Source organism: Juglans microcarpa x Juglans regia, chromosome 4D, assembly GCF_004785595.1.
Source record: "Juglans microcarpa x Juglans regia isolate MS1-56 chromosome 4D, Jm3101_v1.0, whole genome shotgun sequence".
In the NCBI taxonomy this organism is placed as follows: Eukaryota; Viridiplantae; Streptophyta; class Magnoliopsida; order Fagales; family Juglandaceae; genus Juglans; species Juglans microcarpa x Juglans regia.
In genome coordinates, this window is record NC_054600.1 from 5,477,534 (window position 1) to 5,495,152 (window position 17,619).

A 17,619-nucleotide genomic window follows, 5' to 3' on the forward strand; every position below is an offset into this window, starting at 1 on the left:
GTCCCACCTGTGATTCTCGCCTATGGTGCACGCGGTAGGGATGGTGATAAACAGAGATGGTGGTAGAGTTCTGTCTGTGATTCTTGCCTACAGTGTCTGATAAATGATTATGTTGTCAGTTTATGATTTAATGGTTACAAGCACCATTTTCTGGGAAAATGGTTGGTTTATGTTTGGGCCATTTTCTGGAAAAATAGCGGATATTATTCATGGCATATTTTGGGTTAAATGGAATTTTTGGCGAGTGTTGGAAAATAATCATTTTTGGGGAAAATGAGGTTTTTGGGTCACATTCGTGTTTCGTCATGTGCATACATGTTTGTTTGTTACATTAATGCATTTTTATCTTTTGGGTTGCTTGGTTGATTACTTGCTGAGATTCATAATCTCACGGTATTCGATACCCTTTATGGTACCATAGATTTGATGCAGATGAGGACGAAAAGCCTGAGAATTCGACTCCGCTGGAGAAGTGATTTGGGATCACTTGCTCGTGTATTGGGATTTGTCTCCTACTTTTTGGCTATGTATTTTGTTTGTATTATATTTATATTGGATAACTATATAACTTTTTAAAGGCAATTTATTTTGGATATCTGAATTTAAATTTCTGGTACTTAGTTTGCTAACTTTTGATTAATCACTGTGAATTTTGTTGTGTACTTTTTACATGTTGTACACACTTGAACACTTATATTTGGAATGCGTGACCCGTGTTGTCATCATCCCGACGTCACGATTCTCACGTTTCCGTACATGGGAGTCGGGGCATCACATTAATTATTATACATAAGTCGGTGTGTTAGCACACTACTTATAGTAATATCCATTATAAATTAAAAAAATTTAAAACACTAATAATTCTTAAACATAATTGATCTGAAAAGCTCCAACATCAGGACTAGTGTGTTAGTTGTGTAAAAAATAAGACTTCTAAATAAATTTTTTCCTATATGTATAGTCTCGATATACCCAAATTGATTCCTTTCCATTTATTTAATTTAACACCACCTGTATATATGTAGCAATTGAAGTCATCTCTATTCTTATTATTGAATCAAAATTTTCTCGAGATCTCAAGATTATTACTTTGATATCATGGAAGAAACTGGTCATGACGATTTCAATCAAATATACAGTCGACTACATATATATAGGCCTGTATTCCATTCTTATTTATATTTAATATTTATCTCAAATATAAATATTCATCTCAAATATTGTTTCAAAAAAAAAAAAATTTATCTCAAATATTCTTTGTGGGTCAGCTACAGGAAGATTACAGTAGCCGTTACCATAGGAGTGATGCTAGGCTGCCAGCGGCGGCCCCTAAGCAAAATTTATTTTTTATTATTTTATTTTATTTTTCATATTTTTTAATATTTTTAAAAAATAAAAGAATATTAATATACTAATAGTTACTTCTTTTTAATTAGTAAGTAAAAAAAATAAATAAATACATAAATGTCGATTAAAATAAAAAAAAATGAGCGGACATATTAGCTCACTTCTTTAACCAGTAAATAAAATAAATAAATAAATACATGAACCATTAAAAAAAAAAAAAAGAGCAAACATCCTAACGCGCATTATCTTATCTTATTATCGTTAGTCTAACAAAAATGCTACGTGTCCTCATAAATTATCTCAAAAATGGCGAAATGCAACTAGCACGACCTTACTCTACTTAGCTCACCGAATACGTCACTCATTAGCTCACCGAATACGTCACCGGCTCAGCCCCAACTCCTTATGCTCATTGTATATAAGTAGCAGTACTGGTCTCAACATCTCCCACAAATCATCTCTCTCTCTCTCTCTCTGTCTCTCCCTCTTGTCACTTTTCTGCATTCTACGTGTGTGATAAAAGAAATGGCGAAATCACCAGAGGAAGTGCATCCGGAGAAGGCTTTTGGATGGGCAGCTAGAGATTCTTCTGGCCTCCTCTCGCCTTTCAAATTCTCCAGGAGGTCCTGATCTTTCTCTGAATTTTATATATCTGCATGTCCTTCAAATCTTGCTTGATTCGTTTTCCTTTCCCCTAAATTTTGATGCTCCAAAACTACAAAGAACTAGAAGAGGAAATATTTATAGATTGTTATGCCATATAAACTTTCATTCTACTTTTTTTTTTTTCTTTCCTTTCTTGGTGTTTCCTTTTTAAAAGGAGAAGGTAGTACGTGCGAGTGTTTGATAACATCTATAATTTTTTTAACTAGTTATTTTATTCTTGAGTCATGTTAATTTTTATAATGAAAATAAACTTATTTAAATTTAAAAAGATTTAAGATGTTGTATCAGCTAGCTAGAAAATATAATTTAGTCTTTAGAATTTTGATGTCCGAAAGGTATTTTGGTATAACCTTTTTCAGCGAAAAATCGAATGCATTATTGCTTATAGGATTCATTACTTTATTAATTTAGTTAAAATGTTGAATATTTCTGAATATTCTTTAATTTTTTATCACACATAAATTAATGGTTTGTGATGGTGTTTGCAGGGCAACCGGAGAGAAGGACATAAGAATCAAAGTTCTTTATTGCGGAGTATGCCACTCGGACCTTCACATGGCCAAGAGCGAATGGGAGGGCTTTTCCATCCACCCACTAGTTCCTGGGTATATATCATGTTTCTCAGCATTGACTACAATTTTGTACTTTTTCAGCCATCTATAAGATTTTCCTCAGCTAGAATTTTCTTGTGTAAAGAGATTTACAAGCCATGGTATCGGAACTTGTTTTTGCAGGCACGAAATTGTCGGCGTAGTAACAGAAGTGGGGAGCAAGGTTAACAACGTAAAAGTGGGAGATAAAGTAGGAGTGGGATGCCTTGTTGGTGCATGTCACTCCTGTGATGACTGTAATAGTGATCTTGAGTCTTACTGCACCAAAATGATACTAACCTACAGTACCATTTACCACGATGGAACAGAAACATATGGAGGCTACTCAGACACAATGGTAGCTGATGAGCGCTACGTTGTTCGGTTCCTGGAAAATCTACCGCTTGACGCTGGTGTTCCACTGCTTTGTGCAGGAATCACAGTTTATAGTCCCTTGAAATATTATGGTCTTGCAGAGGCAGGTAAGCATATTGGGGTTGTTGGCTTAGGTGGGCTCGGTCATGTTGCTGTTAAATTTGCCAAGGCTTTCGGAGCAAAAGTGACAGTAATTAGTACCTCCCCTAGCAAGAAGGATGAAGCTTTGGAACATCTTGGTGCGGACTCATTTTTTGTTAGCCGTGACCAAGAAGAAATGCAGGTGAATGTTATATAGCGTTTAACTTATTCTTTACTTTGAAATATATATTCTGTTTTTTATGCTCTTCAAATACGATTTTGGAAAAAGACGCTTTTGAGTTTGAACAGATCCCCTCAAGTTCGTGTTTGAACTTGCGGGTCTCAAATATAAAAGTGATAAACATATAAGGTATCTCCTAAAGCATTTGTTACTGTCTACATAGATTTTTTAGACAATGATCAATAAATATTGTAAACTCGCTTCATGTGTCCAGTGTTCACCTACTCCATTGAAATAACTTCAATGTCTGCCGTGATGCTGTGTTTTGCCGCAAAGTGACAAAGTCCAACATCTCTTGTATCTCCTTCATTCCTCATGATATGGCACTTCCCGCAACCATCTTCCTTCCTGTTATTACAAATCTAATGAAATCCATTTTTTGTAATTAACAAAAAAGGAATGCTAACATATAAAATAGGAAAGATTTTATACTAAGTTCATACCTATAACCGGAGGAAAGACGGGCAGTTCAAGCGTCTTCTCTTTCCCACCTACCTGCAACCATAATAAGCTTTCCATGGGTCTTCAATAGACCAATTTATATTTTTAACTCTCTTACACTTGAGACCCTCGAGTTTGTGTTTGAGGAGGTATGTTTAAACCTGAGGGCGTCTTTTTTCAAAATCTTATATGAAGAGCATAAAAATTTGAACATATTGAAAAAGTAAAGAATAATAGAATAGTTAATTAAATGCTAACATTCACCTGCATTTCTTCTTGGTCACGGCTAACTAAAAATGAGCCATCACCAAGATGTTCTAAAGCGTCATCTTTCTTGCTAGGGGAGGTACTCATTGTTGTCACTTTTGCTCCGATCGAAAGCCTTGGCAAATTTAACAACAACATGGTCGAGCCCGCCTATGCTCGCATGCCTTAGCAACCAACAATCCCAATATACTTGCTTGCCTCAGCAAGACCATAATATTTCAAGGGACTATAAACTGTGATCCCTGCACAAAGAAGTGGAGCACCGGGGTGGAGTGGAGATGCCAGTGGCAAGTTTTCCGAAAATCGGAAAATATAACAACTTTTGCAAACTTAAAAAATATCCAAACAACACAACTTTTGCAAACTTAAATATTCAAACAACTTTCGAACTTTATAATACATTTATTCAACTTTTTTTCTCTTCTTTCCCAAAATTCAATAAAATATCTTCACTAAAACTATTTCACTAGTACTATTCACAAAATTATGATATATTCACTACAACAGAATGTGTGTTTTGTGACAGAGGAAACTGTCACAAAAAAATGGCAAACCGTCACTAAACATATTTGGTGACGGTTTGAAACCGTCACCATGACCGTCACCTAAAGTGCATCACAGAAAACATTTGGTGACGGTTTACTGTTCAACCGTCACAAAAAATATTTTTAGTGACGGTTGGAAGTGTTCCGTTCGGTACAACGTTCGAACGTTCCTTTTTTTGTGACGGTTATGAACTGTCACAGAAAATCACGTTCGGACTAAAATCAAACGTTCAGACGTTATACCCGACCGATTGGCGTTCGAATGAGAGAAGTTGACATTCGTTGGATATCGTTCGAACGTATCATATTTACGTTCGAATGTTAATGCATCCGAACGTTAATTACAATAAACGTTCGAATGTAAACGTAAATGTTCAAACGTAGCGCGCTTAATGTTCGGACGTTATTTCAAATGTAAACGAAGGAGTGTCCGAATGCAAGTTCTTTGTTCGAACGTTAGTCGCTTTACCGTTCGAACGGTTTGTTCGTTTTAGCGTGAGTACGTTTGAACGTATAGTTTAACGTTCAAACGATTCAATTGTATTTACGTTCGAACGTTTGTTACAGTGTGAACCAACATTCGAACGTTTTTTATTTACATTCGAACGTACAGATCAGAAATACTAATTTCATAAAATTTAAAAACATAATACCAATTGTATCATATTACATACCCAATTAACAAGTAACAATGTCTTATGAAAGCACAAAATTAGATATTAAAACTAGTCAGAAATATTGATAAAATTTATTTCTTCTTTTTCCCTTGCCCACGGGGATTCTGTTGCAACGACATAACACGCTCCATTTGCACCATCATCTCCTGTTGCACTTGCTCTTGCACTTCACTGCGTATTCTTTCCTCATGGTCTCTCTGTTGGTCCTGCAAACGCGTCTCTAAATGAGACTGTCGTTCTAAGAGAGACTCTAACTCTTGCTGTCTCGACTCATATACTCATTCTCACGCCGTGCAGCTTCTAAATCTACCATAAGATTATTAATTTGTGAAGCCGATGATGCTGAGAAGGATGAACATTTATGCTTGATAGATCGTCTCAAACCTCTTGCCATACTAGACTGTGGCCCGAGCTCTTGCGTGAATATGTCTATGTCACTAGGAGAGGATTCCTCAGAAGCCAACTGCATCTCCAACATTTTGCTCTGCAATTTAAAAGGTAATGATTGTAAATAATTAGTAACGTATTAAAAGAAATAGAAATAAGAAATAAACTATTAAAATGTTATATAAATAATTTATTTAACAAAATTAACACTGCTTACATAATTATCTGCAGCGACAGGATCTATCCACTCACTATACTCATTAGTGTGAGCAGTAGCATAGACATGAATGAGGGAAAAGATTTCAGGATCATCACGTTTCTAACAAAGCGACAATATTAGCAATTTTAAAAAGATAATGTTAGTACTTATCAGAAAGAATATCAGGTAAATAAATGAATTCTATAATTTTTTAATTACCATTTTTTCAGCAAGACGGTGGAATGACCTTGAACCGGCACGATGGTGGACAGTCAGAATGGATCTATTCTGTGCATTTGTAGAACTCAAGTGCTACAAAATATATTAAAAATGTTAATTGTAATATGTATATATATAATATATAAAACGAATATGAATGTAAATAATTAAAAGATATAAATGTAAAATACCTGATAATCTGGAGATGCGAAAAGATCACAACACTTTCTCCAATCATCTAACTTCATCTGCTGAAAAGGAGACTGCGCAGCCTCTTCCAACGTCTCAAACTTCTTGAAGTGGTCATGACATCGTCCTTTGTGATGTCGGAATAGTGTAGCCATCAACTCATTCACGGTTCTCAAATCCTCGCTACGGCCAAAGTCGAGGTCGAATTCATCCTAACAAGGGAATCAGGTCAAAAATATAATATATTAATCTAGGTGAAAAAAATGTACTGAAAAGTAAACTCACGAGCACACGACTTCGAATGTGCTCCTTAATCTCATTCGGAACATCTCGCCATGAGCGCACATAAAATGGAGCATAAGCTCGAACTACTGTGCCAATATAGGAGGAAAGCGCTGCTGCACTATCATCCACTCCTCCAGTGGAATTATCAGGAATTGTGAACTTCAGTTTACCGTGCCTTCTATTTTTTTCAAGAGAGATTCCACGTGTATAGCCACGACTGCGACGTGCAGATGCATCAACTACATGATAATAGATATACTATAATTATAATTATATAGTTATTTAGAAAAAAGTATTAACTATATATATAATTATCAACGACAATATTTCCTTACTGGTAGGTGTCGACTGGCTGTTGTTCTCTTCTGTGTTAGCTTGATCTTCAGGAACGGATTCCTCGAGTGGGGAGTCCTCAATGGATTCAGGACTTGGACTTGGCGAAGGCACATTTCTTCGTTGTCGTTTTGGCGGCATTCTTTAAAATAATTAATTATATCAAAGAAAATTAATTAGAAGCAATTATGAAAATTCAAGATATTTTATAGTCACCTATATGAATAAAATATTTAGTACTTTTATTCTTCAGATGAATTTTCCATGCTTATTTTAGAATCTCCATCAATAACATCTCCATCATCATCATGCACCTCTTCTTCATCATCTTTATCCACCTCCTGCCCGGATTCTGATTCTTCTTCTTCTTCTTCCTCCTCACTGACTTGAATTGAATGATCATTTAATACAGACGGGTAGAGATGTACGGGTGGGACATCATCTCTACACAAGGGGAGCAACTCGAGTGCACCGAGGTCAACAAACAAGTTAATACCCTCTCCATCTTCCTGGTATGCCTCAACAATCGGAGTGTCATCTTCATCTCCACTATTCTCGTAATCTGCACTCGTTCCTGCTTCATATATATTTCGAGGAACAAATTTTTGTACGACTCGCCAAGTTATCTCCCCACTATCTTCATCAGCACTTTTCATTGTATCAATCAAGTAATAGACTTGGGTAGCTTGACAAGCCAATACAAATGGATCATCTTCGTACCATTTAGATGCAGTATTGACACTCGTAAAGTGATTATCCCTATGTATCAAAACCCGACCACCGCCTAGATCCCACCAATCACATTTAAAGACATATGTTACAGACCCACCCAGATATTTCAATCCGATAATATCACGTATGACACCATAATAGTCAATATCATTTGTTCCATGACTCCCCTCGACCAACACACCACAGTTTTGAGTCTTTCTATTACGTTCACGGTCTAAAGTATGGAATCTATAATCTCGAACCGTGCATGCAGTATATCGAAGTGCTCTATTTGAGGGACCACGGGCCAATGCATACAATTCAGAAGAAATTGATCCGGGATCACGAGCACGTTGTTCCAAAATCTATAAATTGAAATAGTATATATTTATTATTTCATTATCCTGAGTTAAAAATTTCACAATATAACATATATATAATTTTAGTTCATACACGTTCTTCAAACCATCTGGGAAATTCTTCCTCGTGTCTTACCTCTATATTTTCTACGCCTTCCGTCCTAAGTTTGTCTATGTGGTCACTGTTATAACATGTTGCAAAAAAAGTATACTTTGAGCACAACAATTCTAATTAATTTAAAGAAAACTATAATTATTCAAAGAAATGAAATGACATACCTAAGATAATCATCAATCTCTCGGCAGTTATTTAGCACATACCACCGAACTTTACCCAACTCTCCATCAATTAAATCGTAACTTGTTTGTGCACCAAATGGTCGTACATTATGGGAAAACACTGATAGCTCACGAGGAGGTGGAGTAGTAAGATCAGCATTTCGCTCTTGACGATTAAATCGTGTCTCAACACCACGAAGATATAGAGAGCAAAATGTTAACCATTCATCGTGTATATAGGCCTCTGCTATTGAACCCTCAGCTTTGGCTTTATTCCCAACATGCGCTTCAATCGACCCAAATATCTTTCAACTGGATACATCCAACGGAACTGCACCGGTCCACCCAGAAGTACCTCTCGCGGTAAATGTATTGCTAAATGGACCATGACATAAAAAAATGATGGTGGAAAGATCTGCTCGAATTTACATAGTATAGTAGCAATGTCTTCTTCCAATTTCGACAACACATCTCGATTTACTACCCGAGCGCACAAATCCTTGAAAAACATACATAGTTCAGATATGGCGACACGTACATTAGATGTCAGCTCCCCACGAATTCCCACAGGTAATAACTTCTGCAAAAATACGTGACAATCATGACTTTTCAATCCATTGATTTTCCAATCATCAGGACTCACACATCTACCAATATTTGAAGCATAACCATCTGGCAACTTCACACCTTGCAACCATTTGCAGAAATCCATCCTCTCCTCCCTCGTCATCGTAAAACATGCATGCGGCATGACCACCCTGTTGCCTTCCACCCGCAAATGTAGATTATGTTTAATTCTCATTCTCTCAAGAACTTTCCTCGTCTTGATCATGTCTTTCATCTTTTTGTTAATACTCATCAATGTACCCAGTATATTATCACAAATATTCTTCTCTATGTGCATTACATCCAAACTATGTCACAACTTGCATGACGACCAATACGGCAAGTCAAAAACAATACTACGCTTTGTCCAATTCAATTCTGGTACGGCTCGTTTTCTCTTGTTCTTTCCCCGACCTTTGCCAAAATTGATCGCTCTAACATGTTGCAGCTGTTCCACTATCTCTTCTCCAAACAACTCTTTTGGTGCAATCCTATCCTCTACTCTCCCATCAAACTTGGCACATTCTCTTCTCCATGCATGATTTGCTGGTAAATAACGTCGATGACCCATGAAACACAACTTCTGAGAAAATTTTAGCCACTCACTAGCAGTTTCGTTATTACACGTCGGACACGCTAACTTCCCTTTTGTACTCCAGCCGGAAAGATTCCCATACGCCGAAAAATCATTTATGGTCCACATTACCGCAGCATGCATCTGAAAAGATGTCGACTTAGATGCATCATAAGTTCTAACCCCTGTTTCCCATAACTCTTTTAGCTCTTCAATCAACGGCTGCATGAATACGTTAATATCATTCCCAGGTGATCTAGGGCCAGGGATGAGTAAAGTTAACAAAAAGTTTGGTGTCTTCATGCACCTCCATGGTGGAAGATTGTACGGAATCAATACCACGGGCCAAGTGCTATAACTTGTACTCATATTTCCAAAAGGGTTGAATCCATTGGTTGTGAGTCCCAGGCGCACGTTCCGAGCTTCTAACCCGAACTCTGGATACTGATTATCGAAAGACTGCCACGCAAGTGAATCAGCTGGATGCCTCATATACCCGTCATTCTTAACTCTTTTCTCCTCGTGCCACCTCATATCATGAGCTGTTTTCTTACACATATATAGTCTTTGCAACCTAGGTTTCAAGGAAAAATACCGCAACACCTTAACCGGCACGTTTTTCTTACCTTTCCACCTCGACTCTCTACATACAGGACATGCTTGTTTCTCCTCGTTCTCCTTCCAGAACAATACACAATCATTCTTGCATACATGTATGGACTTGTACTCAAATCCTAATCCCTTTCTCAACTGTTTCGCTTCATAAAAGTTTTTGGGCAATGCAGACCCTTCGGGAAGCACCTCGTTAAATAAGTCCAATACCATGTTTATTGCTTTCTTCGACATCCCACACAATGATTTAATGTGAAGCAACCGCACAATAAACGACATTTTGGAATGTTTTGTACAACCTGGGTAAAGCTCGCGCTTTGCATCTTCCCACAGTGAAGGAAAATTTTCACAATCAGTCCCTGATCCACCACTTGAGGCATTGTCATTAACCTCATCCATAAACATCCCAACTCCAATGTCACCTAACATCTCCTCCATCTCATCATGCTCATAATCATCATCCATGTGCTGCAAATAATTGTGATGATCGACCAATACATCTGCTGACCCTTCATACGGCTCACCATGCAGTACCCATCGCGTATACCCCAGATCCATACTGTTCACAAATATATAACGCTCTACTTCATCCAATCCTATCGCACACAAATTTTTACACCCTCGACATGGACACTTAATGTAACCACGACTATCAGCAGAGGCCCGTGCAAAATCAATGAAAGTTCTTACTCCACATGCATAGGGTACGTAATCCTTTCCAAGTCTATCTCCAGACGCATCCAATTTTTGTCCATTTCTAAAAACATCTATATATTAATAACACGTACATTGAAAATTCACATGCATCTCATGCTCCAATTCTCATTACTTTTTTGATAAGGTAGTTGGTTCTATCCCATTCGAGATTATATTCTCCATATTGCACAAATCTCGTCACTATACTAATTTCCACGTTAGTAGAAATTTCGGCAGCACCTCCCCATAATTCTCCAAGTATACATGTTCAAATATCGAGATTGTGATCCTACGAACAGTATACCCGAAGAACAGTAGAAGAAGACACCGAAACTTCATATTAAACGTGGAAAGTAGCGAGTAACAAAAATGTGCAATACAGATAATATAATCTCAAACTGTCCACACTAGACAATTCAGGAATCAACGGACACATAAATGTACACTGATTCCCAAACGGGTCTAAGGGTGTTTATGCAATGTCACACGCATCTAGCAAAAAATCATACAACAATATCTCCATATTGTTTAAATTAACAATGTCACCTTCAAGTAGTGTTATATTGTTAAACTAAAGAGGGATGGAAGATTATGTGACCCTACGTTTCGTGTCTTGTACATAATGAGGGAGAATGATCTTGAACAAATGTTTAAATTTTAGTCTAATTACTTAACCGTCACAAACTTTCTGACCTTGATAACTCTCAAGGCCGAAGAGACATGTTCAAATATAAGTACGTTCGAACGTTCTGTGTATATAAGGCCAAAACCGAACGTCGAAACGACATTTCCAAAACGTATCCATCGTCTACTCCATTGCAAGCCGCCACGCCTCCGTCACCGCTGCCATCAACTCCGCCACAACCGTCACTAAAGGTAGGCATTAATCTTTTATTCAAATAACATGTATTTTATTGAGATTTGGATTAAGATTTGGATTGAGTTTTGTTTAAAACTAGATAAGTGGTTACCGGATTTTCAACTTCATTTTCCAGCCACCACGGCCAGTCACCGTCCGAATAGTCACCGTAGAAATGTTTCTTGAAGTGTATACTTCATTTCCACGGAGACATTTCGGCATTTAGAACCTTGTAGAGAAATTTTTGAGATTTCAATAATGGCTGAGTCGACTCAGCCATTCTGCGTCAAAACGTTCGAACGTTTCACCAAGACATTCAAACGTACGACGTTTAAATTACAGAGCCGTTACGGCTTCCACGTTTGAACGTTAATTGTCTTACATTTGGACGTCATATTTATCAATTTTCGGTCTAAACGTTTAATGTCTACGTCAGGACGTACTACTTTTTAAATATTATTAAACGACATACGTTCGAACGTGAATATTTTACTTTCGCACGTAAATCACATACGGTCGGACGTTTAATTATAACATCCGAACGTAGTGATTTTCTACATTATTCATGCTTCGACGTTCGGACGTTCATATTTACGTTCACACGTAAAACAAATACGTTCAAATGTATTTGTTTTTACGTCCGAACGTACGTCAGCCAATATTTATTTACTGCTTACGTTCGAACGTACATTTTTACATTCGAACGTATTTGTTTTACGTTTGAACGTAAATTTATTTACATTATTTTACGTGCGAGCGTATAAATAAACGTCCGAACATTTTATCTTTAACGTTCGAACGTTAAAGATAAAACGTTCGAACGTTACTGTAGAGCAGCTTAAAATTAATACAAAAAAATGCATTATTGTAAATAATTTTTTTTTCCTTTTCTATTTTCAAGATATGGCTCTTCCACTACATACTAGGAAACGAGGGAGGGAAGGAGCCACGTCGGACACTGCCCGTATCGGAGCTCGTACTGTTATGGTAGAGCGAGAGGTCTTAATTAATGAGTTCGACGAACTCTGTTGGCAGCAGACGAACCTGAGAGATGTTTTCCTCAGTAGAGGCTGGGGAAATATCTGCACATTGAGGGGGAAGGTATACCCCTCAATGGTTCAAGAATTCTATATGGGGATGTGTGACATGCCTTAGGATGCATCCTCTCACACCGTGACTGTACGCGGTGTTTCCATTGAGGTATCAGCAGATGTCATCGGCGAGCACCTCGGGATTCGTCGAGGAGTTGAGTCATTTGCACACTCGACACCCCGTGAGGATGTAGGCACTTCTACATAATCTACTGGCCGGCCATTTGAGCCAGCATCAGCCAGAGATGCAGGCCAGTCAGAGGCTGAGGATACTGGCGTCGAGGCTCGGGATGATGACCGAGACGAGGATTTCTACATCCTCACCGGGAGGGACCGCATGCAGATCGAGCGGAAGAACGCCTTCAACCAGAACCATCTGCTGCATTTCTTCCGACGCAGCCTGAGCCAGGTCATGTCAGGAGTAGTAGTCAGCATAGGCCGAGTACATCTGCAGGAGATGTGCGGCTAGCATACGCCGAGTACATCTGCAGGAGATGTGCGGCCAGCTTGGGTTGATGCGGTCATCTCACAGCTGACTGCGCATATCAATCATAAGATCGATCGATCGCTCGAGGCTATATTGGCGTCTGTTGCCGAACTCATCCATCGTGTAACTATCCTCAACGACAAGGTTGATACCTTGACTGAGGAGGTACGGAGTTTGACTTTTGCGGATAACGTTATCATCTGACGGTTGTTTACTACATTCTATCAAATTTTGTATTTTATTTTTAATATTTGTAACGAAAAATATTTTTGAATATTTCTATCGTTTTTTAATTTCAATTTTTAATCTTCTTTGATGTTATATTTTCCAACTTTAATACTAAATCACTGCATTTCAAATATATATAAATCAATAATATATATTTATATATTACAAAGTGTGTATATATAAATATATACAATTCAATTTTTTAGACTTGTTCACAAATTATGCACAATAAAAACCACATAATTTTTAAATTAAAGTCATTTAATTTAAATTTACAATGAACGTTCGAATGTTATTACTTAACGTTCGAACATTGGTGCAAACATTTTACGTTCGAACGTAAAATTAATAACATTCGAACGGTTGCGCCAAAACATTTTACGTTCAAACGTAAACAGACATAACGTTCAAACGTATATGTGACGTTCGAACGCATATTTCCCATATGTTGGAACGTAAAAAAAATCTCATTCTATCTTTAGTGACGGTTTTCAGAAACTGTCACAAAAAATGCCTTTTAGTGACGGTCTAGGGACTGTCACAATTTCCCAACCGTCACTAAAAAGCAATTGTGTTGTAGTGATTCCAAGTGTCTAAACATGCACTAAGTTTATCACTGTCCGGCAACTCATACTATATACAAGCTAGGGCACAACAAACTTTGCATATTGATCTTCTAGATAAGTAATGTATTGTCGTCATCTCACTCATGAATGCGGCTCATACACCACCCAAGTTGTTTTGAGTTTGTAGAGCTTGGTTTGTTATTGTGGCAGTCCAATTTGATGACCCAACTCGACAAGATTTTGTGACAATGTTTTGGTGCTGTTTTAATGAGGCTTGGGCCATAGAACGTAGGCTTGGATTGATATGCCCAAGTCAAAGAGAATTTTTGATCCGATTTTGCAACTCAGAAAAAGCCAGACAGGAAGTTTGCTCAAAGTTCGCGAGACAAGTCACTCATGTAAAGTTCAGGCAGAGAGTTTACTAGAGGCTAGCTCAACAGGTTGCTCAAGCAAATAACCCAGTATTTGTGATTTTGGGATTTCTGCCGTGTAGCCCTATAAATATGTATGTTATGAACTGTATGTTCAGTTCTAAGCATTGTATTTCACCCCAAGTGTATTTGTTATTCCTTAAGACTAATAAAATTCTCTGCAACTCTGTGGATGTAGACATATTTTCGAACCACGTAAATTTTTCTGTCATGTGTGATTGTGTTTGATTTTCTTGTTGTTCTTTACTTTCGTTGGATCTTTTTTTACAAAAATTGGTATAAAAAGCCAAGGTTCGGGTTTGAATGGAGAATAATGGCATGAGACCAAGTGAAGTCTGGGATCGAGAAGTTTGACAAAACATATTTTGGTTATTGGAGGATGCAGATAGAGGACTATGCCTATGGTAAGAGTCTCCATCTTCTACTATTAGGGAATAAGCTAGACAACATGGTCGAGACTAATTGGAACCTGTTAGATTGACAGGTCCTGGGCGTTGTACCGCTCCCCCTGTCAAGATAAGTGGCACACAACGTTGTCAAGAATAGAACCACAACGGATCTCATAACATCTTTGTGTGTGAAAAGACATTTGCCAATAACAAAGTGCAACTAATGAAAAGTTTGTTCAACTTCAAGATGGAAAATGTACGTCAATTGCTTAACACTTAAATGATTTCAACACTATCATAAATCAATTGTCATCAGTTGAGATTGAGTTTGATGATGAGATTCAAGCATTGATCTTATTAGTGTCATTGTTGAATAGTTGACAGGCCATGAGAATGGCCGTGAGTAATTCTGCTAGTAAGCCGAAGTTGAAGTTCGACGACATACGAGATCTAATCCTAGCTGAGGAGCTTCGAAAAAGAGATTCTTGTGAGATCTTGGGTTCGGGTTTGGCCCCCAAGCGTTGACACTCCGGGTAGGGAACATGACAAGTCAAAGTACAGAAACAGAGGCATGAGCAAGCCAAGATGTGGGCAGCAGATCACATGTTGGAATTGTGGCAAGACGAGCGACATCAAACGACACCATCGGAATCCAAAGAATACTAAGGATGACGGTGTGAATATGGTGACTGAAGAAATACATGATGCTCTATTTCTTGTAGCGTACAGTTCAGTTGATGATTGGGTGCTAGATTCAGGGGCTTTGTTCCATACCACTTCGCACTGAGAAACCATACATAACTATATTGCTAGTGATTTTAGTAAGATACACATGGCGGTTGGAAATGCACTGGTTGTAGTGGGAGTAAGAGATGTACGCATCACACTTCCAAACAGGAATGTGTAGACTTTGCAAAAAGTCAGAAACACTTTCGAGTTAAAGAAAAACCTGATCTCGGAACAGCTTGACGATAATGGTCATTTGTTATTGTTTTCGGGAGGTGCATGGAAGGTCACTAAGGGTACCATGGTCTTGGCGTGTGGTTAGAGAACATATATTTTGTATCTGACATCTGGGTCCAATGGTGTGCAGGAAAATACAGAAGGGGAAGGCACTTCTGAGTGTGAGGATGGGAAAGTAAAAGGGAATCAATTTTGTTTTTCCTCATGAATCTGTAAGCTTAGGGAAATTTTCTAAGACCACGGTGCGGAGCAGAGGTATAAGAGACAATGATAGAGTGTCTAGTGATTCAGAGTCATCTACACCTACAATTGTTGCTCGTAGGGCTTCCAAGATGACCAGACCTCCACAGTGGTATTCATCTACCATGAACTATATTCTAGAGATTGATGGTGGTGAACCCGGAAAGTGCGTTGAAATCTTGAGATATGAGAGATCGAGCAAGTGGGAGTTAGCTACGAAGAAGTTGACTGTACTTCTAAGGAGGAAGTAGACACTGCATAAAAGTTGGGCACATTGACTGAAGACAAAATAAGATGGCAGCTAGAGATGGGATCAATCGCCTAAATTAAAGAAGAGGATCTCAGTAACAGGTTCTCTGATGTGTGTTAGGGTCGGTGTGACGCCCCCAACCTCCACTTGGGATGGAACAGAGACTTAGAGCGTTGATATATATAACACAAGATCACATACCCCCGTTCATGATAGTTAATATGCAATGCATCCTAGAATGCAACTAGCAGTATGTAATAACTGTAACACCCCGTATTTTAGTGTATTTTTACTGAAGGATTATTTTTATTTGTTCAAAAATTTGTTCTCTTGTTTTAAAATTATCAGATATTTTAAATGGTTTATTTTATGATCTTTAAATTGTGAAAATTAAATTGTTACGTTTTCTTAATACTTATTTATTGTTGTACATTTAAATTGTTCTTCTTTCTAAATTAATTGATTGTGAGATTTAATTATTTTATTTTCCTTGTATCATTACGTTTAAATTATTTTAATTGAGATGCTGTTTTAAAATCATTTTCGTTGGATCATTTTTTGTGACCCAAGATGTGGGGATTGGACCTCATTTCTTTCCCTTCATTTTTCTTTTTCCCTTTTTCTTTTCTTTCCTTTCTTTCTTTTCTTTTCCTTCCCCCAGCTTCCCCCCCCCCCCCCCCCGCGCGACGCACCCCCCTCCCTCTCTCCCGTTCAATTTCTCCTCCACCCAGCCCGCCGCCGTGAGCCGCCCGTGACCGACACCACCCCTTCCGTTCACCTCCCCATCGGCCGGCGACCTCACCTCCCAAATCCCAGCCCCTATCTCGCCGCCGATAGCTTCCACGCGCAACACCCAGCCGCGGCCTTCTCTTCCTTCACGCGCTGCCGTCGCTCCACCTCCGGTCACCATCTCTTCACCACTTCATCCCCGACCTCTTGGCAACCCAATGGACCCAAACCCAGCTCCGATCCGTCACCGGTGAATCACAACCAAGCCCATCTCCGTTTCAGACTTTTTGGCCTTAAAACCACCCTTTGCGTCGCCACCCACGGTAAACTACCACCACCATTGGCTTCACCGACCTCTCTAGGCTATACCCTATCAATTTTGGGTCTTAGTTTGTCTCCGTTGAAAAGTGGGTTTTTGAGACCCACAGCCACAGTGTATTTTACACTGTTACGTTGCTGAGTCACCACTTCTTGCACCTCCGGGATCCTTCGAAAATCATATTATAGCGCTGTAAGTATTTTTCCAAAGAACTATCGTGATTTAAATATATTTTTGCACTAACCTATATTGTTGTGAACTGGTTGGACATGCCAGACTGAGTCCGAGGAGTTCGGGAGTCGGATTGATTGTGGATGGAGCTGTGTGTTTGGTTGGTATTGTGAGTTGTTAGTTGTTCTGGTGTTGTTCATGTACATGGCATATTGCA

At 38.4% G+C, this 17,619-nt stretch overlaps 1 protein-coding gene and 1 pseudogene across 1 annotated transcript; one reads left to right on the forward strand and one right to left on the reverse strand.

Moving 5' to 3' along the window:
* Window positions 1-1,796: 1,796 nt before the first annotated feature.
* Window positions 1,797-3,291, forward strand: LOC121261340 (8-hydroxygeraniol dehydrogenase-like). Its single transcript, XM_041163660.1, has 3 exons — window positions 1,797-1,970; window positions 2,502-2,618; window positions 2,748-3,291. The coding sequence occupies exons 1-3, from the start codon at window positions 1,873-1,875 to the stop codon at window positions 3,274-3,276; spliced, it is 744 nt and encodes a 247-aa protein (XP_041019594.1). The 5' UTR covers window positions 1,797-1,872; the 3' UTR covers window positions 3,277-3,291.
* A 188-nt stretch (window positions 3,292-3,479) lies between these two features.
* LOC121260077 lies at window positions 3,480-5,624 on the reverse strand (annotated as a pseudogene).
* Window positions 5,625-17,619: the final 11,995 nt, after the last annotated feature.